At 34.9% G+C, this 22,270-nt stretch overlaps 1 protein-coding gene across 4 annotated transcripts in view; it reads left to right on the top strand.

Moving 5' to 3' along the window:
• Window positions 1-16,397, top strand: part of Vinc (vinculin) — a 31,098-nt gene extending 14,701 nt beyond the window's left edge. The window contains exons 15-21 of one of the 4 annotated variants that reach the window (XM_019055126.2): window positions 617-673; window positions 1,462-1,503; window positions 4,772-4,899; window positions 5,370-5,609; window positions 6,174-6,264; window positions 9,380-9,418; window positions 13,075-16,397. In XM_019055126.2, coding sequence (XP_018910671.1) covers window positions 617-673; window positions 1,462-1,503; window positions 4,772-4,899; window positions 5,370-5,609; window positions 6,174-6,264; window positions 9,380-9,418; window positions 13,075-13,244 — 767 coding nt within the window. In that variant the 3' untranslated portion in view covers window positions 13,245-16,397. Of the gene's footprint in view, window positions 1-616; window positions 674-1,461; window positions 1,504-3,061; window positions 3,125-4,771; window positions 4,900-5,369; window positions 5,610-6,173; window positions 6,265-9,379; window positions 9,419-13,074 lie in introns of all 4 variants that reach the window. The other 3 variants (XM_019055125.2, XM_019055128.2, XM_019055130.2) reach the window with 3 other exon arrangements.
• The last annotated feature ends 5,873 nt before the right edge of the window (window positions 16,398-22,270 follow it).

Here is a 22,270-nt window from a genome sequence, read left to right as displayed (position 1 = left end):
TAAGACGTCCACTTTTTCACTATACAGTAGAAACTGTTTACATCAGGACACATCCTAACCATCAAAATTCTGCAATGTAAGCAGTTATGGTAAAATTGATTTTCATTGAATTCACGAAAATGAATTTTAGGTGAAAATCCCATTTACCTAAGTTGGGGACCAAAAATGATTCCCAATGTAAGTAATATCAATAGCTAGTATTTTGAGTAAATGTTTTTAATGTGCGCAGAAATTTTTCGTATTGTTCTTATGGACAGAAGAACATGACTATGCAAAAATAATAATATTGTGAGCGATTTTTGACACAGGCAAATGAAGATGTAAACAGTTTCCTCTGCATCCGTAGAACCACTGCTTAACATTTATACTGAAAAATGCATCGTGTTTGTATAATCTCTCGGCAAATTTTAGATTTCTAATTTTGGCTCTCTGAATTGGCATTTAAGTAAATGCTTTAGGAACATCTCTTGTGGCCTTATAATATTTTTAACGCTAATTTGATGCATATCTATCGTTAATCTTTATTATCTCACTGAATTTCTTTCTCATAATTTTTTCTCTCTCTCCTATTTTCTCTTAGCGACTAACCTCTTAACATGCATCAATCTGATTTTAGATGAAGCTGATTTACTTAACAACGCTCCAATAATCCCAGAACGTCCATACTATCAAGGTAATTTGGGTTTCCCAGTAATTATTATCCAAAGATAATTTCCTCTCTGCCACAAATTTATAAAGAATCTTGAAGGCCTTTTTTGGTTGATCTAGTTTCAGTTACTTATTTTCTCTGAATCTGTTCAAAAAAATTCAAATTTTATCAAAATTGATAACATTTTTGCATTATATCTTCGATCAACCAAACGCTTCACAAGGCTAAAATTAAGGAGTACCATTTGGTGAAGCATTGGCAAATTTATTCATAAATTCTGTAAGTTGCGATATTTACGAATTTTTCACTTAAAGTTTGCCAAATAAGGAGGGAGAAAGCTGAGATTGGGAGAGGTTAAACAGGAAACAATCTTTCTGCACCACTGGTTAAACCAGAAATAACTTCTAAATGGCCTCATAATTTGGTTCCATGTTGCTTTGTAATTGATAGCACCATGATTGATGGACTTTGTCCAGTGGAATTATTTGTTCGAAGGGAAAACATCAAAATTTGCCATTTCCCTCGAAATAAAGATAAAAATTAATTTTTTTCCTTCTAGGACATAACATGAGAAGTTTGAATTCAATGACATTTTGAGTATTGATTTAACATTCAAGCATTATAAAATTATTGTTGGTATTTGACTCACTAACATAATCTATAAGTAAAATCAGCACTGAGTAAGAGAAGTTGCACAGTATCTTTGATAGAAAATTTTCATTGGATACTGTCAACCTCTTTCAGAAAACACCATTCTTAGTATTTACTTTATTTCACTGTTGATTTAATTTGAGTTTAATTAAATTCAACAGTTCAGGTGCAGCAACGGTCTGTTAAAATTATTTGTGAATCAGGCAAGTAAGATTTATAGTGAGTGTCTCAAGAGCATGGTTTGGTTATCTGTGAAACATCTTGTAGTAAAGGTTTCTCTCCTGTACATTTTAGGGGAAAATGATCAATTTATATACAGCAGAATAGATCTGTTCCTCTCAGATGATTTATGTGGAAAGCTTTTTCACAGAGAATCTAGTATTTTATTCACCAAATTTTACTAACAAAGTGATCAAATGAAGAACAAATTTTAGTCTCCAGAATAATTTTGACTTTGAAAAATAGTTTAACCATTTTTATTATGTATATACGTATTTTTTAAATTAATTATGCATTGTACAAAGTTTGATTCCCTGATCTGTTTACTTAATGATAAATGAGTGTGTTACTTTCTTATCATTAGGTACCTAGACTCTTTGCACCTATCTCTGTAAAATTCACTGATTTTCGAAAACCTACTACTAAGGGACGACTAGCTGGAATTTGACTGTAGCTTGGAATGGCTCAAAAAGTTCTGAGCTCCGTAGCAATGAATTGTCTTCAGGTGCTTTGTAGATTTGCCTGATCAAATTTTGGAAATGTTGTAGTATGTTTTGTATTATTTTGGTGAGACTTCATGTGAGCAGTATTTTACGATCGGCTTGATTTTTGAAATGGGGTCATTTCTCAAGCAACTTTTGCTGCTCAAGTTATCTTCTTGTATGAGGTAACAATGCACCTAATGTTGTCAACCTTTTAAGTGTTTCCTATGATGAACATGCTGTAGCAAAAACTCAAGTTTTTTAGTGGTTTTCTTCCGTGGTCAGTCCGGTTCTAGATGACCGCCAACGGCTAAAACGGATGGAAACATGGAAACCATTTGCCCTCTCGTGATTGAAGATTGTCCAGGAATATTCGATGGCAAAATCGACTGAGTTGTTATTGAGAAATATTCAAAACATTGCTGGGGATAAAATGAATTGCTACCAAATTGGCTCCTTTTTTGCCAATCATTTACCATTCTAGCTGTTGACGTCAACTTGAAGCCTGGCGGACAGTGAGGTTATAAATTACACCCTTGAAATAAGAAAATCATTCGAGCGTTTGAGTTTTCAATGAAGCATGTTCTCTACAAGAAGTAATTATAGGGTCGGCAGCGTAAGCTATGTGTCGCTTGCGAAAATAACCCATCTTTAAAAGTGAGACACAATTGCCCGATTCCCTACACAAAGTTTTGGCGAAACAAAACAAAACCTGCTTGACATTGAGACTATCTCGTTGTTACACTTTCTGCTATTGGAGTTCGGAACTTTGAACTATTGCCAAGTTCTTGCAAGATACCCCCTTTTTGGGTAACCTCTTGTACATTTTTGCATATCCAACTAGCCAGCCCCTGATACTTATGTGCTGAAGCTCTCACGCAAACATCCACATAAACTGTAAATTTGGTAAACAGACATTTAATTACCTTGACTTCTACGCATACATGGACGTAACTGTAAATTTGGTAAATGCAGACAAATAATTGCACCTTTATTTAGTCATGCCTGCTGTAGTCTTCAATCTAACTAACATAGTATGATTTTTGCATTGAATTTGCAGATGTCTCTCACTTACCACTGCGGTCACCTAATGTTTTTGCTCCTAACGTGTACATAGAAAAAGGTATACCTCAGTTTTTTCTCCAGTTAATCTTAATTTTCATCTTAAGGAATGTCTTAATTTTGCTAACCAGCAAATTCTTCTCCTTTTTTGAAGTCTCACCATTTATAATTTTCAGACCTATTATCATTATCCATCTCATATAACAGTGAGAGGTTCTTTGTCAATAAATTTAGAGCTGTCTTCAAAGAATAGCAATTTTTCACTGAGTCTTCTTGTTGAATATAACATGCAATGAGGCCTCGATTTATCAGATTTCACAAGACCGGAGGCCGAATCCGTTAAATCGCAGAATCCATTAAATTGCGCAAGTGGGTCCCGCTGAAGGAACCGGAGGATTGATGTGTTAAATCGCGGAATCTGCTAAATCGGGATCTGTTAATTTGAGGTCTTACCGTATAATAGACTTAGTAGCAACTTGATCAAGTAATCAAGAACGTAAAGGTAGTACAGCGAGTCCAGCTATTTATGATTCATGAACTTTTGCATAGTTTACTCGACGGTGGAACTTAGGATGTTTAAAAGCTATAATAAAAAAGTATTAGCTTATCATCCTCTCAGCAAGATGTCTTCAGGAATCAACATCCAAAAAGTCCTTTTGAATAGGATGGTTTTTCTCAAAATCTGAAATAATCTGAAAAATGGAAAGAGAGAGTAAGAGATGGGGAAGTCTGGTCTATAATCTAGTAGATTCAAACCCTTGACTTAAAGAATGTTTAAAATCTTAACGTATGTAGTTTCGTTTGAGGTTGGTTTATCAAGTCCATGTTCAGCCTCAAAGAAGCTTAGTTCAGGGTGGCAAAATTTCATGAAAAATAAAATCTTGAAATTTCCCGTGAAACATTTTGTGAAATTTCAGGAATTTATGAAAGATAATGAAAAATACTGGTTCCTTTTCATGTTTCACAAAATGTAAAAATTGTGACTTTCTTTTATTTTTGTGTGTTTGAGTGCGGGTTGCATACTCTAGCCCCTGAAAAATATGAAATATTTTACAGTCTCGTGAAATATTTCACTGAAATTTCCAATCTTTCATTTCTTTCTTACGTTTCATGCGTTTCTGAGCTTAGTACCCTCTAAAATTTTCTGGGAAAACAATTTTAAATGGACTGAAACATTCTATGGGAAGCACAATTCTTAAAAACTTTAGATCCTAATTGAATCAATTTTAAAAAGTGTATACCTAAGAGTGATCGTTCAGCAAAGTCTGTGGAGCAGAGTTGAGATGAGGCCAAAAAAATCCTACCGTTTGATCAAGTACATTTTAATTTTGCCTTTGGAGTGCTTACCTAATTTTGAGTTTTATTTTAAATACATTTCAAGGCTTAGTACCTCATCTACAGTGGTATAAAATACACGGTTTTTACCACGGAAGGCAAGGTACTAACAATAAGCCTTAAAATGCATTTGGAATGAAATTCTATATTAGATCAGTACTCCAAAGGCAAAATTAAAATGTACTTTATCAAGTATCAAAGAGAACAAAATGCTGTTTGAAATGTATCCTAATGTTTCATCAAAATATCTGCACACATTAAATCTAGTGCGAGAACTTATCAAAGCAAACATAAAAAATCTCTTAAAATAATCATTCAAACGTTTGAATATTCCAAAAATTTACTCTTTCTCACTTCCGTCTATTTTCTACAGAAGTAGCACCTCCGCGGCCACCTCTACCTGGAGGAGAAGTTCCTCCACCTCGCCCACCCCCTCCAGCAGAAACTGATGATGAAGATGACATGTTTATGCATGCACCGCAACCAAACCAGCCTATTATGGTAAGCAATTACTTATTTCAGCTTGGTTAAGATAACATTCATAAGCTAAGATTTCTGTATGAAAATGATTTGCATCTCTTCCAACTTTACATGAATTTAATAAACAACATTTTCCTGTTAAAATTTCATAACATTTTTGGCAGAATTTTAGTATGTAGTAGATTCCTTTTTCCATCATTGGGTGGTCTCAAACCTCTATTTTAGGAAGTTCTACTACAGATAAATTGACCAGTCTCCAAAAAATTCACATTTTTCTTACTCTAAAATTAATGAAGGTTTATTTTTTAAATTCAGCATTTAACTCACTCTCTTCGCTTTTTCATTCCTCTATCTCTAATTTTTATATTAGCAGAAAGAAGATCCAAAATCTTTGCATTTTATCATAGCTGAAGGAAATTACAATTTTTTGTCGAAAATTATTAAGAAAATTAGGAAATAACACTATCACTAACTATTATTTCAATCATCAGGTTGCTGCACACGGTTTGCACCAAGAAGTACGTCAATGGTCAAGCAAAGACAATGACATAATTGCCGCTGCCAAAAAGATGGCTTTGTTGATGGGACGTTTATCGCAGTTAGTACGAGGTGAAGGAGGAACCAAGAGAGACCTTATTGCTTGCGCCAAAGCCATTGCAGAAGCATCTGAAGAAGTCACCAGGCTTGCCAAAGAGCTCGCCCGCGAGTGCACTGACAAGAGAATGAGAACGGTGAGTGTACCAAACTTGTTTCCTTTACTAATGATCCTGGAAATGAGACAAAGATCAAATAGGTATAGGAAGTGCAATGCGCCAGAATGTTTCTTGGGATCTGGATTTTTTCCTCATTCGCTTTTACAAAATTTCCTCATATTCTCAAATTTTTAAAGCGATTACCTTTTTTTGTTATTCTTTGCGTTTCACCTTTGAAAATTTTCTCATATACATGTAATGAGATTCCTGAGTGGGATCCATCGGCAGGAATGCTGAGAATGTCTCTTGAAGCTGGAAAGATCAATAAATTGTTGGGATCTCTTCCGAAGATTTTTCCGGTGTCATTCTGGCCAAAAATTTCCTCATTGATCACACGATCTGCAGACTGCATGATTGAACAGATTTCGAACCCCAGAGATCAAATGAAAGACTGCTGATAACATTTCATACCCATCATGTTCAGGAGTTATATCGTTAGCTAAGGTCAGAAATTGTGTTTCCCAGATTCCAAAGTAAATCTTCACTCAAGTTTTATTCTTTTTAAAAAATTTTTTTTTATTGATTTGAATTTTTGTCTTTCAGAGCTTGTTGCAAGTTTGCGAACGTATTCCTACAATTGGAACCCAACTGAAAATCCTGTCAACAGTCAAAGCTACCATGTTAGGAGCCCAAGGTAATTCTTATTCCAATAAACACCCATACTCTAATTATGTACTAATACTGGGATTCATTTCATCATAATCTTGCTCTTCTCTTAGCTTTTTGCTCAAGTACTAAGTACAACTAAAATAATGTGGTGTTTCACACTTAAACCTGTCAACATAACCAGGTTTTAAATTAGGGCAAATTTTTTTCTGTGGAAGAGCAGAGTTTTCCTTTTTGTGAGGCAAAGGAGAAGCACTGCAATGCCATCTAATCTTAGCTAAATTATTTCGCTGTCTACTTTGAAACTTTGGAAAAAGAAGTTTGCATTCTCTATTTCTCTCCCTCTCTTGCTCCGTACTTTCTAAGACTCTATATATAGTGAACATTTTATCCTTAATTTTTGTTGGTCCAATGAACAATTTTATAAAAGCAAATTTTCTGTTAACTTTTAGTTTCATATGAAATATTTTCCGTTTTAGTTTGATGGCATTCTTTGCCGGACTTTTTGGGTTGTGTGGGTTTGCAAAAGGTTCTAACAGAATCCTCGGTTCAAGTTTGGTTTTATCTTAAAATGGGCCTGTTGCATGCAAGAGATACAGCCGTGCGAATAGACTTTTTAGCGATTAAATGACACGAAAATTACGATGGTCACATTAAAAAAGTCTGAAATATACTCCTTACTGCGCATTTTGCGTTGTTAGGAACGCGCTTTTTCAAATTTCCCGCGTCTGGGGGCAGTTTTCTAACGGAAACAATTAACGGCAACTCGCGGCTATTTCCGGTCAACTATAACCTAAAAATCGGAGCTCGTGATATCAAGGAAATGAAATGTAGCATGATTGCGTTCCATATTTAAAAGTTGATCGATTTGGTTACCGCGTAAGCGTAGGTATATGGACCACTATTATAAGAGATTACGTTTGGTTTTTAAACAAACTGAAGGAAAAAATAACAACAACAACAACGACTCGGCATCTTCCGGAAATCACCGAGCCCGCCGTTTGCTCGTTTCCAGTGATTAGAAAACTGCCCCCAGACGCGGGAAATTTGAAAAAGCGCGTTCCTAACAACGCAAATTGCCCAGTAAGGAGTGTATTTCAGACTTTTTCAATGTGACCATCGTAATTCTCGTGTCATTAAACCTCTAAAAAGTCTATTCGCGCGGCTGTATCTCTTGCATGCAACAGGCCCATTCCGATTCAAAAATTCCAGTAGTTTTGTGAGTTTTGTGATTTCTAGCGGTTGCTTGCCGTTTCAGAGCTTTTTGGCAAAATCATGTGATATTGCAAGTGCTCTCTTGTGATTTTAATCCTCAAGAGCATGCTCTCTTGTGATTTTAATCTTCAAGAGCGTTTGCAATGTTTTGGGAAAGTTTACAGAATTAATTCAGAAACTGTCTACTGCTCTGCAAATGTTAAAAGTTTTTTGCAAGATTTCTTAAGTTCATAAGTGCGTGTAATCGCCATTTCTGTGCTCTCGAACTACCTCTTGTCCTATGATTGTTTTTCATGGACACTCTGGGGTACCCGGCCGCAAATATTCACTAACAAGTAGAACTTACTTAAGTTCAATTTACCTGCATACTTACTAATGGAACAGAATAAAGCAATGCAGAGCAAAATAGGATGCCTGGAAATTTTGCTTTTTCCCTGGCACTCGCTGTTGTCTGTCTGTGTCTGATAGCGGTTATTTTCCATTTTTTCTTGGTTTTGAAGATGCGCATTTTGTTTTTCTATGCAGAAAATTCACTAAAAATCTTTGGGGCGGTAGTGCCTTTGAATTTTCAATATTTTTCTCTGGTCTTTCAATGTTGCTCTTCAATTAATATCATTAATATTTGTATGATTGAAAGACCGTTATGATTACCTGACCAACTTAATGAGTAATCTGTATCATCTGATTTTGTTTAAACTCTAAGTTGATGGCTTTCATTGATAAAAGATTCGTTCGAAGCTTGGGTTTGGGTCTGGAACCTTTTCAAATATTTATTTCTGATTTGGTTTGATCCCAAAATTCAAGCTTCTTGCCGTCCCTCTGATTTTTTCTTTTGATTTTCATGTACATCAAATCAGGTAGAAACCAGAGGTGTAAGGAAATTGTACATGGATAATGCTCTTGCAGTCGATGTGTTGAATAATTTCAGAATCATAGAGAAAAAAAAGGGGGCATATTGGCATCTTAAGGATTGTTTACCCTGTGATGTAGGTCGGTACAACTTGGCCCGCAAAATCTGGAATTCGAAGTATGGAAAGCGGACTATAACGTCTGATTTTTTTTTCTTAAATCAACTCATTATATAATTTCAAACCCTTTATATAGAATGTTTTTTTTCCACAAGTTACACCATTTCCAAGAAAATCGATGATGAAAGTTGTCCGCACCGACCTAAGTCATCAAATAAGTCCAAAATGACCGAAATGCAAACACCTCCTTTTTTTTCTCTGTATATCGGAATATTAATTTTTGAAGTGAACACTTAATGATCTCTTTAACTTGATGCCATTGTCTGAAAACATTTGGTGGTTGTGTACATTCAGTATACTTTTTCTGCTTCAGTCTCAGGGTTTTAATTTTCTTGGGTAGCTTTTGGTATTTTCTTCTCTCCTGCTGTATTATAAATAACAACCAAAAAGTATTGTCAAGTTTGATTCTGCTATTTTGCACAACAGTGTAGGATAACTCTTAAAATTTTGAATTGCGTTTGAGTAACCTTGTCAAGTTCTAAATATCCAATACATTCAGTTGCTCAAATGCCATTCAGATTTTCTCTACCCCTCGATCTTCTATGCTGCCGTGCTTGGGAAGAATGCCGTTTGAACATTTTAATGTCGCCAAATTTTCTCTGATAAAATATTTATTTTTGAGGAAAGTCATGCATATTTTTTCTTGAAATTTTTAGACTTCTCATATTAAAGTGCAAAACCAATTGTCTCATAAATTGGAAGACAAATATTCTCAATTTTCCTCGTAAAGTTGATTTTTTTAAAAGAAAATATGGCATCGTCTGAAGGCTCATACGGCGCTTTTCCTTAGCACACCCATATGCTGTAATGATCTAATCAGGGGTCTGAGAACCTTCTCTGTGTGAATACTCTTGCTATATTGTGCTGTAATAATGGCTTGCCTGTGTATTTCTCTAACAGAGATTTTGCCGCGGATGGAAATGGCTGAGTTACAAGGCGGTAATAAATAAAAAACATTTCCAGTTATATGAATGAGACTTATGCATGCAGGTTTTCCCCCCTCAAATTTCATTAATTATTTTCAACTTCTGTAGACGTCTGCAGATAACCCTTACCGACTGATAACCAAGTTTTGCTTCCTGCAGGATAAATTTACCTGTACCCTTCACCATGAAAAATTTCTGTGGAACATTCGCAAAGTAATTTTCTGAAGCAAAATATTGGAAAATCGGTGCAGGTCATCTGTGAACGCATACGGAATGTATTTCTGTGGTATTTTGATACGATCATCTTTTTTCATTTAATTTATTACTGTTTTCCTCAGTTGTCTAATGCTGAGTTCATGTAAATTGAGGGAAAGAATATTGTCATTGTTTTCAAGCATTTTAGCCTGTATGTAAATTGTATCATTGTTGTTTTGTCCTCCATGGAGGAATTGGTTGTTGATGGAGTTGTCTTTGGCTTTTGGTGTCCCTGGCAAGAAATGGCTCCTAAGTTGTCATTTCTCACCAGATCCTCAGCATGTTAAAATTTGACAACCCCACTAAAAACCGTTTCCTCGGTGCACCCTCAAAAATTCAGTTTTTCCTGGCTGCCCAATCTTTACATGAAGAGAAGATTGCTGCAGTCATGATATGACTGCGCCTGTGCTAGCATGATGCGTCTGCAGAGCTTTTGACTCTCTTTTGCCTGCCTTCATGTAATCCCTTGATGTGCCAAGCTTTTCATGCCTAATTCATCCTTTTCTTCAGTTAGAAATGTGTGAATTAAAATTTCACATAAAACACGATTCATGCCTAAAAAATTACTGAAATCAACTCGTTATCAAGATATTTAATGTTTTTGATGCCTAAATTCAAATTGCACACTAAACGTTTCCGTAACAGTCTCTGCAGTATAAAAATGGAGCAACTTCAGTCTCGCTGCCTTGGCTCAGTTGTTACACATTGTTAACACTTTGAACAACACAAGGCAGGAAAGGAACATTGCTGAATAAAGAAGCCTGCCAAGACTGTCTTAATGCGTGTCTTAATTCAAGTAGACTAGTGTTTTTCTTGTGAGCAGGGAATTCAAAATTTCTGTAACCAATCCTAGATAGAAACGTCACCATCTGGAGTTAATATCAGTTATTTTAATTTGAATCGTGTTTTTCATGAAATTTTGAAGAAGATACGGGTATCAGATTGCTCAAATTTTAACCTTCTTGAGTGCTCCATTTTAGGTCCTTGTGGTTAGGACGGTGCAGGGGTTTGTAATCCGAGGTTCGTGTCTACTTAGATGCTGCTGTATGCCAAGCATGCCTTATCTCATGTCTTTTGCAGCTGCGTTAAGCTGCTAGAGATAGAGATTGCAGTTGTCATTAATGCTTTTTTATCCCTGCTTTTACATAAAATAAAATTCATTTGAAGTCCTGCTTCAATGAAAAATGTCTGATACATTCAGATAAAATTCTTGAACTCTCAATATTCTCTCTCAATTATTCAAAAACTATTATGAGGATTTTATCACAGCTGGAAGCACTTAAGAAATGACGTTAATGCTCCGAGCTTATATAATGACCTGAATGATTTTTTATCCAACACTTATTTCGGCTTGCATGATTTCCTCAGCTTCATAGTAAATCACTGTTGATGTTAGGGGATATTCAAACGTAAGAGAGCACAGTAAGAAAAATCGTTCATAACTGAACAGTTTTTTCACTAAGGTCGGCTTCTTGTTTCATTTCAAAATCTTTCATGAATCTCCATTGTTTATTCTTTTAATTATATTATCTATTTATTTTTTTTTGGAAAGCTTTTACCTCCTCTTGTAGTATACATCATCGTCTCATTTATTTTTTTTTATTTTGCTGTACATGTTTTTTGTCTCTTTTTGCATTAATACGTAAATGAATGCAGTGAGCAAAGTCTTTACAAAGAGAGAGTATCCGTAGACTCTCGTAAATTTTTTGATTTATTTCAACTGAAATCGCTGTCTCCTCTTTATCACCTACTGTCAGTACTGATGCTCTTGACCTTATGGCGAAAGGAATAATGCTTTTTTGGCATCAAGCTTGAAGTCTAATCATGTTTTGAGCCTGCGGGTATGCTCTTGTCAGACTGGGAGTCACACCTTTCACCTACAATCAATCATTTCACAAGGTTGCGTCTCTCTGTTACTGCCAGAGAATTATGAAAAGATGAGAGGAAGAAGGAAATTAGCTGAGCTTTGAGCTTCCTAAGAATGTTTGTTGCACAAGATGGTGGCTATAATATTCAGCTTTATTTTCCTGTTCTCTCTTTAGTGAGACCATGATTTTTGACAAAACAATTCAATTGGTTCGAAGGCTTTTGTACTTGGTAATTAGTATTCTCTTGAATGTATAGAACTTTTTGCCTCTTTTGATCCTGAGGTAGTTGATAAAGTGAAGAAGAAGTGGAATTTAAAAACGGTCGGTTCCAGTAAAGTTGTGAGAATTTCACAACCGAAACTGGATGTGTTCACTAGACCACAAGAGAGTACTTGAAGCAAATCTTCATGTTCTCTAAGATTTATGAGGGACATTGTTGATGGTGCTTGAGAACTTTTGATGTAAACTCTTGAATGATCTTATCCCTTGTTTCCTGCTCTTGTGTTCGTATTGAATAATTTAGTGTACTATTCTTTTTTTGTGTGTTTTAAAATGGCAGGTCTGATGATTGGTGCCAGTAAGTCATTGTTCTTGACAAATATCTGTGTATGTCTTGCGCACATTAGATTATTTTGCACAGAGCTTGTATTTTTTATACTTATTTTACTCCTTTTCAAACTTTTTTCTAAGCATAATACCAATTTTTACAAGTATTCTTGAATAAGATAAAGTTTTTTGAAGTGTACCTTTGACCCAATTTTTCATGTAGAACAGCTCATTTGTAGTGAATAAAATTTTTTCAGCCGAAAATTCACTGAAAAGAAGCTCTCAATTTTCAGTTCAAAATTTTCTCATTTTATAGATTCTTTCTCTTTAATTTTTTACAGTGACGTGCCGATCTTTTTTCCTGAGTTTCTAAAGAATGTTTCCCAAATTTTTTTTCCCTGCATTTTTCTGAAACTGTTTTTTATACCTGTGAAATTCATTTTGCCACAAAAAGTCTTATTCATCGGTGTAGCAGGAGAATGCATCAATGAAACATTTTTTGTGAAAACTATTAGCTTTTCTTTTTTTTATTTAAATATTTTCTACGCAAATCAAATATTGGCAAAGATAGTTAGTTATTATCTTAAGTTGATTTCACTGTAGCATAAACGTGTAATTTTTTCCTCCCCTCTCTATTTTAAACTAACTCACTACAAACACAGGCGAAATTATCAGGTTATAATATCTACTCTCTGACTCTGAACACTTATTCCTTGTTCAGGAGTTTATTTTTAGACTTCCTGTTGTATAATTCATTTTTCTCTTGAAATTTTGAAGAGGAAATTTTCTTTCTAATCCTTTAATTCATACTTTGTCTAGAGACTGTGGACCAAACCAGCTTAAAATCCTACTCTAATCCTAAAATCCAATCCATTCATAAAACAAGCCAGCTCCCTCTCAAATCTTTCCATATCAATAGATTTTAGCATTAATGCGCGCAAAAGATGCAAAGTATTCCTAGTGCTGTACATGTTAATGATGTGAAAAAAATTTTTTCCAGGCACTGAAGAAGATCAAGAAGCCACAGATATGTTGGTTGGTAACGCTCAGAACCTCATGCAATCTGTCAAAGAAACTGTAAGAGCAGCTGAAGCTGCCAGCATCAAGATCCGCACTGACGCCGGTATCAGGCTGAGATGGGTCCGCCGCCAACCTTGGTACAATTATTAGATTCTTTTTATGAAATTTATTGATCTGTAAATTAGTTTTAATCCGTGACTAAAACTGGACTAAAACCGAGGGTCTGACTTTGCGTTGTCGGGCTGGCCTGGATTTTCTTAATTTAGTAAGTTTGACATTTCATCAGTAGCCATATTAAGACACGTAAATAATCTTTAGTATTGTAGGACCAGGATTGATTAAAAAAGGCCAAGATTCTATTGTAAAAATTAAAGGATTTATTTGCACTTCTGCTTTTTAAACCATGAGGTCCATTATGATAGTCAGTTTAGAATACAAGAGTGTTGGAATCGCAGTCAATTTAAACTAAGTTAACCAGGCTGATATTGAAGTAAATACAAGTGTATATCTGATGAACACTTATAGTTACTTTAATATCAGCATTATTACCTAGTTTAAATTGACTGTGATTCGAACACTCTTGTATCCTAAACTCACTCTGTTGTTGGACCTCATGGTCTGAAATGCAACTGTGCAAATAAATCATTTTATTTATACATTAGTTTCCAGTACGTAATTGATGATCTTCCTACAATATTAAATACAAATACTCAGTATGCACTTCAGATCTTATCTAAACTATATTCGTTGCTATAATGATCCTAAAATTTTACCAATTCTCCGCTCAGATCATTTTTTATTTCTCTGTTTGAATTCTCAACAATCATAAACACCACCGTTTGTGAATCAGACCTTTTTTGATCACTCTAATCATTCAGAACCGCATCAACTAGAGAGTCTGCTCTAACTTAGTGAAAAATCTAAGTTTAAGTAATTTATCAATTATTTATATTAGTAATTGCTTGAGTGCAGGTTCTTCTCTTCCTCTGTTGTTAAGGTTAGGTTGAGGTTAGGTTAGGTTAGGTTAGGTTAGGTTGTGCTAATTTTAATGCTTGCCTTAATGATTTTTGGTCCGTTGGCATCCATTTGTAACTGGATTCCAGCCACAAGTGGCTGTCGAAAAATCTTGCGAGAGGTGTGACCGCCGAGCTCATGATCATTCCTAGGATTGTCTCCCCTTTGTGTTGCCTCTGTTGCCTCTGTCCGCTTTGTTGTCCGATGATGTCGTCCGCGCCACCTTCTTCTCGGTCCCTTCTATTTCTGATATTTCTTTCGCCTTCCGATCCAATATGCGCCTGATTGTCAGCAAGTCCGGATCCAGCGGCGAGTTGAAATGTACGAGCGCCCTCGTCCTCGCGTTGCGCCACCAGTTCAGGCGATCCTCGTTGACCACTTCGGCGAAGGGGTACACCTCGATCTTCGCGACCTCGTACCCAATCTCCCCCGGAGTGGTTAACCTTAATGATGTACCTCGTTCCTGATGAGAGATATATTGCGATATTACGCCATCTTTGGTAAGTGATGTTTCTAGTGCTAACGCTTGTTCGAGCCACCCACCTTCCGAACCGGCTGCGGATGACTTTTGTGATGTAACATCTGCACGTCGAGTTGAGGTAGTCGCACGTGTGACAGACGTGGATGTGGTTTCCGTAAAGAGGGCCGAAAGAGGCGCCCTATCCGTCCGGATGGGCCCCAGCCTGTCCCGTCTGCGGCCCTCCAGGGGTGGGATGGTGGGCAATATAACCTAACCTAACCTAACCTAACCTAACCTAACCTCTTCCTCTTGTTGTTCCTTCCCCTTCAAACAGTTCCGTAAAAGGTGTTCCTTGCTCAAATTGAAAATCCAGTGTCGCCCAGCAGGTCCAGTCTCTGTATTTTTAAGAATCAAAACAGTATAATACTTCCTTTATTCTAAGCATTTGTTAGCTAATTGCCTTACTGGAGTGCCATTATTAATTTTATTGTTTGATATCTCTTTGTGCAATATGTACTTGCCTTTGGATGTTTAATGGTTCTCTCCAAAAAACTAGATTGCAATGAAGTTTTATTTTGGTACTATTCTAAACTCGAGGACTAATCCTATGTTTTGAATCAATCGGTCATTGATTTTCTTCTTGCTATAATCATTTTCTCAACCTTATCAGTATTTGTTATTTTTACGTCGCTAGGTTAACCAGATTGCAATGGAAATGTTAACTTCTCTGCATTAATTTGTGTGAGGGAATTCCAAACATCCATGTTACTCCGGAGAATCCAATCCTGTCATTTGCATACTACTGAGACTGTTTTTTTTTTTTCAGTTTCTTCCATTTGCCCTCTTTTTATTTTTTCCTCTCAAGCCCCTAATTATGCGAGCTCATGGAGAAAAGAATGAAGTAATAATTATTCAGTTCCAACTTGTCCTAAATTTTACGCAGCATAATTCTATCTTTTGTGAATGAACAAATATAATTTTCTACCTATACTTAAAAGGGCCCATAGTTCTATGATGCCCATTTAAATGTGAATTTTTTCAGTGGAGTTGATTTTTTAGCTCTTACTGGGCTAGTCGTAAGAATCTAAAAAATCTGTTAAAATTTAGCTGATTCTTATCAGTGGTGTAACTAGAAATCTTTACTCCCCTCCTCTTTTCCAATCTAAGGCCTGTCTATTTTCTTCTCCATCTTCAATTTGTGCGCAGATCGGAACGCCAAGCCTCCGCCCGAGAGGGAAGGCTGGACGACAGTTACGCCACTGGTTCTCATGCTTCATAATGTAACATTCCCTAAAACTAGAGGATAATTTTCCTTTGTAATCTGGAACAGGTATATTTTGCATAACTTAATTTTTTGCCTTTCCTTCTTCTTGTTCAACCTTTTTCATTGCTGCTCTTCTCTGTGGAGGAATAATTTTGAACAAGAAGAAGGAAATCTTCAACAATTAGAAAATCGACAATATGTATGATTGACTCCATTTATCAAACAAAAATTAAAAAGTGGCAGATTAGAATAATTATTTGCACGGCAACCAGTAATATTAAAACTAACTTAGTTTGATTGAAGTTTACCTACCAAAAGTTTTAATTCAGTGATCAGTTTGCCCAAATTTCTTTTTATCTTTAACACAAAATCTAATTTTGGTACACAGTGTATTCATGATCTCTTCAAAATTTCATGAATCCTACAAATATTTCTAATTCTACTGCAATCTATTCTGTGAACATGCTCTTTTATTAATAATTAGAAGTCATTGTGCTTGTATTTGTTACTTTTGTGCCTCTGCTAAATTTTCAAGTGCTTTATATTGAGCTTTTCAGGAAATCAAGAGCTAAATTTTTTACTTCATTAATTCGCCCATCTAAATGTACTGTTGAATTTGATGAGCTGGATGCTTTGTTTTTTCATTGCACTTGCTGAATGAAACATTGCTGTACTTATTTTTTATGATGTTGAACTCATATGATTCTGATAAGGAGAGTTAATAGCTGAAAAAAACATCGAAAAATGTTTCTTCAAAATTTACCTTCCCTGGAAGGTAAGAAATATGTGTACTTGAAGTTTAAAATAGGTCGAACAAATTTTGTTGAATTTTCCATACGGAGAATTGGATCTGCAAAAAGCTTTCCCAATGTAATGTAGGCCCATCAGTTTATTTTATATAATGGTACCACAGTACCATGCATATGCATGGCCAAAGTGCAAAACCAAGTATCTCCATAGCGGCGTTTTACAATATCTGCTCCTATTTTCTTTTTTCGAAGAGAAACAAGCCAACCTTATAGCTCGACATTTTTGCATAATACTCTGCTAAAAAAGAAGAAAAATCAATTCTAAGTTTTCAAGAAATTACGAGGACACGTTTACTATGGAAAAAATAAAGTATAACAAGATGCCTGCAACATTGCTGGCGGAGACATATGGTTTCGCACTTCGGCCATTGATATGGTATCACAAAAAGGTTGCATGCCAGCAACTGACCGAATTCGTTCTGCTAACCTCATCTGGGCGGATTTTTAGTCGTATTTTATGCAGTTGTTTATGAAGTATTTTTTTCTGAAAGCAATAGGAAGTAATTGCAGGACCAATGAATATGCCAAAATAGTTTCTTCCATGCATTCATAGGCTCGATAAGTAGTACAAAATACATACTTAAGTTATACTTTAAATGCATTTTAATGTGCTGTGAAACAGCAGATTCTCTCATGTAAGAATTGTCAGTTAGTTGATATTCTAAGTTGATTCAATCAGTATTCTTCCCTTTCTTCTTCACTGGGGGTGTACAGCAATAAATGTTAATTAAGAAGCATAATTAAGAAGCATAGTTACCAGGTGGGACACTAAAATAGTTCAGTTTCAACCTTAAGTAGGAGACTTTCCGGTGCTCACAAACATGTTGTGCAAACCCATCGACTAGAGCTGTGAATTGCTGATCTAAGCTACTTCCATTCAATCTTTTCCTCTCTTTTTTGCTGGTCGCTTTATCATTGTTTTGTGCCTTCGTTGTTCGTCATTTTTGTCAGATATAAATTTTTAGGCTTTTAAAGAATATTTGTTCAGCTTTTTATAGCTTTTTTTCTAATGTCTCAGCTCCAATTATTTTGAGCTTCCAATTTTTGAAGGGTATAATCCTTAATTGCAATCGTAATCAATGGAATTAGAACTTGCGTTTGGTAAGTTGGCAGTTTGTAACTTCCGGTTGGCACATTCCGTTTGTAAGCAATCGCATGGCAGTTGTCCAATAGCCATGGAGAATTGACTGCGTGCAACAATGCTGTTGTGTGCAGAATTGTAAATCAGTCTACTGCATATGACAGCGGAAAGTAAGCAAATGCCAACCTATCTCACATGAGTTCTACTTAATTTATGTAAGAGTATCCAAGTTTACCTGATAATTTTTTTTATCTTATTGACCTTTATTTATTTGATTGACTTCAATTTCATTTTGAGGTATGGCCTCCTCTCATGAATAAAAGTTGGCCTTTTTTTAATAAACCCTTCTTTTTTCTCAAATATCTATTATTACAGTTTACTGATATTGGTGCTATCTATTAATCATAATTTACATAATCTACTTATTTTTCTGAGCAGAGTAACCAATATTTATTCCTCTTATATTCTGTCGAACCTGAAGCACTGAGCTTGTCCTTTGCCTGTCGTGAAAAATATTTAAATAAAGTTGCAGTCCATGTAGCCTGAAACTCTAAGGTTAAAATGTTTAGTTTTGTTAAATTTTCACGTATGTATTTTCATCCAGATTCTACACGCACATACTTTTAATAGAGTGGCAATCAGTTGTCATGATGTGCTGGCTGTTTTTTTTCCTTTAATTTCTTTCTAATCAAATTTTAACAACAAGACTAATATCTGAGTGAGAAATTTAACAACACGGGTGTAGGACTCACAAACGGCGAGAAATCTAATCAAAATTTAAATTACCTCTTAAAAAAAACTTATTCTTGCTAACAGCCTTAATTCTTAAAAGTCTATCTCTACTTAAACCCCTAATTTGTTTTTAAGATCTTCTCAGAGAAAAACTCCTTCCAGAAAAGTTAAAAATCTTTTTTAGAAAAGTTCTGCTCGCTTGTGACTTAACGAAAAGTTGTTAAGAAGTAAATGAAACCCTTGTAGACCTGCAGTCTAGATAAATGAAACCTGTAGACCTGCAGTCTGTAAGAAATTCATTTAAAAGTTGTTAAGAAGTAAATGAAACCCTCGTAGACCTGCAGTCTGTAAGAAATTCATTTGCAGGATGTTACAGTTTGATCAGTCCAAAGGATCTAATAGATCTAGATGAGGAAGATATGTAAATAATCATCATATATATTCAGTGTGATGACAATCAAGTTATGGTTTAATGGTGATTTTATTTTTTGTCAAATATATCAGATTGAAAACTTTGTATTTCCCATAAAGATGGCCAAATGCGAATATTCGTATCTCAGTTGCATTGTCTGAAAATCTTTGAGTACATTTTACTCTCCCGAGGAGAGCTAACCAAAATGTTTCCTTGAAATTTTCAGTTATTTGTTTTGGAATAAAGGAAGAGATTTCATAGAAAATTTCAGTAGAAACGGTTGATCAGTTTCTCTACAAAGATGTAAAACATGAGTGGAGACTTACAAGGTTAAACGTTACACGTTAACAGCTATAACGTTGCTATCCGAGATTCCTATTTTTCGACTTTGGCCATTAATATGAAACTTTAAGTTTGCTCAACTGAAAGACCGAAGTGTTCAACCTGAATTGAACCTTAGGTTCTGGTCTACTTTGTTGCCTAAGAATGGTTCAATTTCCTTTTTGCAATGCTTAAGGTGCCTACAAGTAATGTGTCTCACAATGTAAGCATAGAACATCTAAAGTCTCTGCAACATAAACCCCAGTTTATATTCAAGCCCACCTGTTCTTTAGTATAGTTATAATGACTCTACCTATGTAGTCATATTTTCAGAACTTGTTTTTCAGGATTTTCTATGTTCAAGGAATCTAAGTCCGTATACTTTTAGTTAAATAATAATTCACACATTTGCAATGTACATAAGTAAGTCTTATATTGGCATTGTCCAGTGGAAACTGCCAAATGCTTTGAACGTATCACTATTTTATTTTTATGCTTCTCTAAAGTTCATCTTCCACTCAGCATCGTTGTGTTCAATATCATAACTGATCATTATTCATTTGACCTTTTTCACATTCATACATAGTCATTAAGCAAGAAAAAACACTAAAAAATGAACCTTAAGCATACCAATATAATTAGGCTACCAATTTTTCGGAAGAAACCAGGATTTCACATAGATCATTTAGATCCTCAGACAAATATACCTCCATTTCTAATACTTATTAGACAGATTCCTTTTAAATTAAACTATGACTAAAATCAAAAACTCCCTGTTGAAGGTGGATCTCCAGTTTTGGCAGAATGCATCACGGGTACGATTGATTTATTTCAGATTTTAATCATTAGGAGGATTATTTTAGAGAAATCTCAATTTCAGTCTCCAGATCAATCATTAAGGAATATTCGATGATCACTTTCCAATTACTGAAAATATAGTCAAAAATACTCTTTTGAGCCATCGATATCTATAGATTGAAATCCGTTAAAAATTAAAAAAAATTATCTCTGATTTTACTTTAAGATTTTAGAAAATGACTCTCAGGACAAACATCCCAATGATTGATCTGGAGGCAAACATCATTCCTTGTATATAAATCAAACCTCATGAACATTATCACAAACTATTTGTTATCAATCTCTCTTATATGAGATCTCTGTCATCTTAAAGCATTCATTTTCTCTTTAAATAGACAAAGAAGACAAAATTAAATGCTCCATAATGATTGGAATCATACACACAAAATATTGAAAACAGATTTCAGTTTTTTCTGATCTCTCTCTGGGCAAATCTGGTCTCATCAATGGAGACCTGGATGGTACTCCAGAAAGAGTGTATCCATCAACGTTGAAATTAGGGTTGTCATCGTGCGCACTTACTAGTAAGGTTTTCTGAAAGTAGTTACACTCAAGATAATTAAATCAGTTGAAAAGTCCACATAGGCCATCATCAAATTACTTAAATTTTTGATGATTGATCTGGAAGCTGAAATTTTCCCAAAATAATGTACCTAATGGTTAAATTTTGAACTGTATTGTTCAAACCCAAAATGCATTGCTCCATGAATCTGGGTCGCTTGTAGCGAATTTATAAACAAGTTCTTTTTCCATCACACTTCTTGTTTTGATTGTAAGTGTACTTCTTTTTAATTTTTCCGACAATGCTGGTTGTTTTTAATCAATAATCCTTAGTCTCGCGCATTTATATATTTTTTAGCTAGTTGTTATAATTCAAAATTAATTTATTTATTTATCCCTTGTTAATACTCTGTTATTTAAAGTTTGTTTTTTTGTTGACACAGTCATTATCATGGTTACTTTTATGCTCTACATATTTTCTTAAAATTGCTACATGTAGGAAATTTTATCCTATGAATCCATACTTGGAAACATACGACTCAGTTTTTCCATGTAAGAATTGATGAACCTAAACAAAGTTCCATCTTTTCTTCTTTGTGTGCTCTATTTATTCCTTTTATACTCAGTCAACGTAATTAAATTGCTCCATTAGGGCTTTTTCTTTAATCCAAACCGCAAGGGATTGGGACGAACCAAGTTACTTTTTTTTTTATCATAATCCAATCAGATCTATGCTTGTTCCGAAGGAGCGCTTTGATTGCCCTTCCAAGGTTAGGTCCAATCTCAACCTCAAATTGAACCGGTTTAAACTGCAGGTAACCCAATCCATCCTGTTTCATGCATTCTCTGGATTTAAAAAAACAACTATTAACTGTAAAAACTGAAAAACCCACCCTTTTATCTTTCAAAGGCTGATCTGAATTAATGCCACATTTATACCATCAAGTATTTTTGTGTTATTTGCCACCAAAAATTTGACAGATTTTTTGATGAAAACTGATGAATTTATCACAGATCATCTCCACCTTTCTGCGAATTTCCAATAGTATTTTGTGTAAGCAACTATTTACCATTCTACTTAAATATCAATGACTGTATTAAGTCTTTTATCTAATCACATTTCCAAATGATGGAAATTCATTAATTAATGTTGTTATATCTGCAAAAGTATTGCCCGTATGTCTCTTAATTCTCACTACAAAATTGAGTCTTTAGAAATCAAAATATGTTAGAAAGTTTACTAAATCTGGTCAGTTTTAGTTTTCACTTCTTTTCTCTCTTTTTTTTTTTTTCGCACCCCTCTTTTTTCTCCTTGTACTAATATAGGTTTGAGCGGTGATTTTTAAGAAGTAAAAAAACTGAATGTTCTTTTTCATTGAAACACATGTTTCCTGTAACTTCTATTCCAATCAAGAGATATTCCAATTATATTTTTTAGTGTTTTAGCAGAAATCGCATCAGTTTTTCAGGGTAGTAAATCAGATTTTACATACAATTACTATCTTATCTCAAATAACTAAATTAGTATCACAAGATACTCTGACAACAAGGCGGTGTGTGAGTTTCAGGCTTACTTCATTGTAGAAAGAAAAGGTTCATTGGGGAGATATAATTTTAAATGTCATACTTGTAAAGCATTACGATAAATTATACCTCCTACACAATTCAGATGCATTTATTTTAACCATACGGGCAAATGAATAGCAAGATAACTCTGTAAATAT

This window comes from Bemisia tabaci, chromosome 2, assembly GCF_918797505.1.
Source record: "Bemisia tabaci chromosome 2, PGI_BMITA_v3".
Lineage (NCBI taxonomy): Eukaryota > Metazoa > Arthropoda > Insecta > Hemiptera > Aleyrodidae > Bemisia > Bemisia tabaci.
Note: the sequence above shows the minus strand (reverse complement) of the source record. Positions and strands in the feature narration are given on the sequence as shown.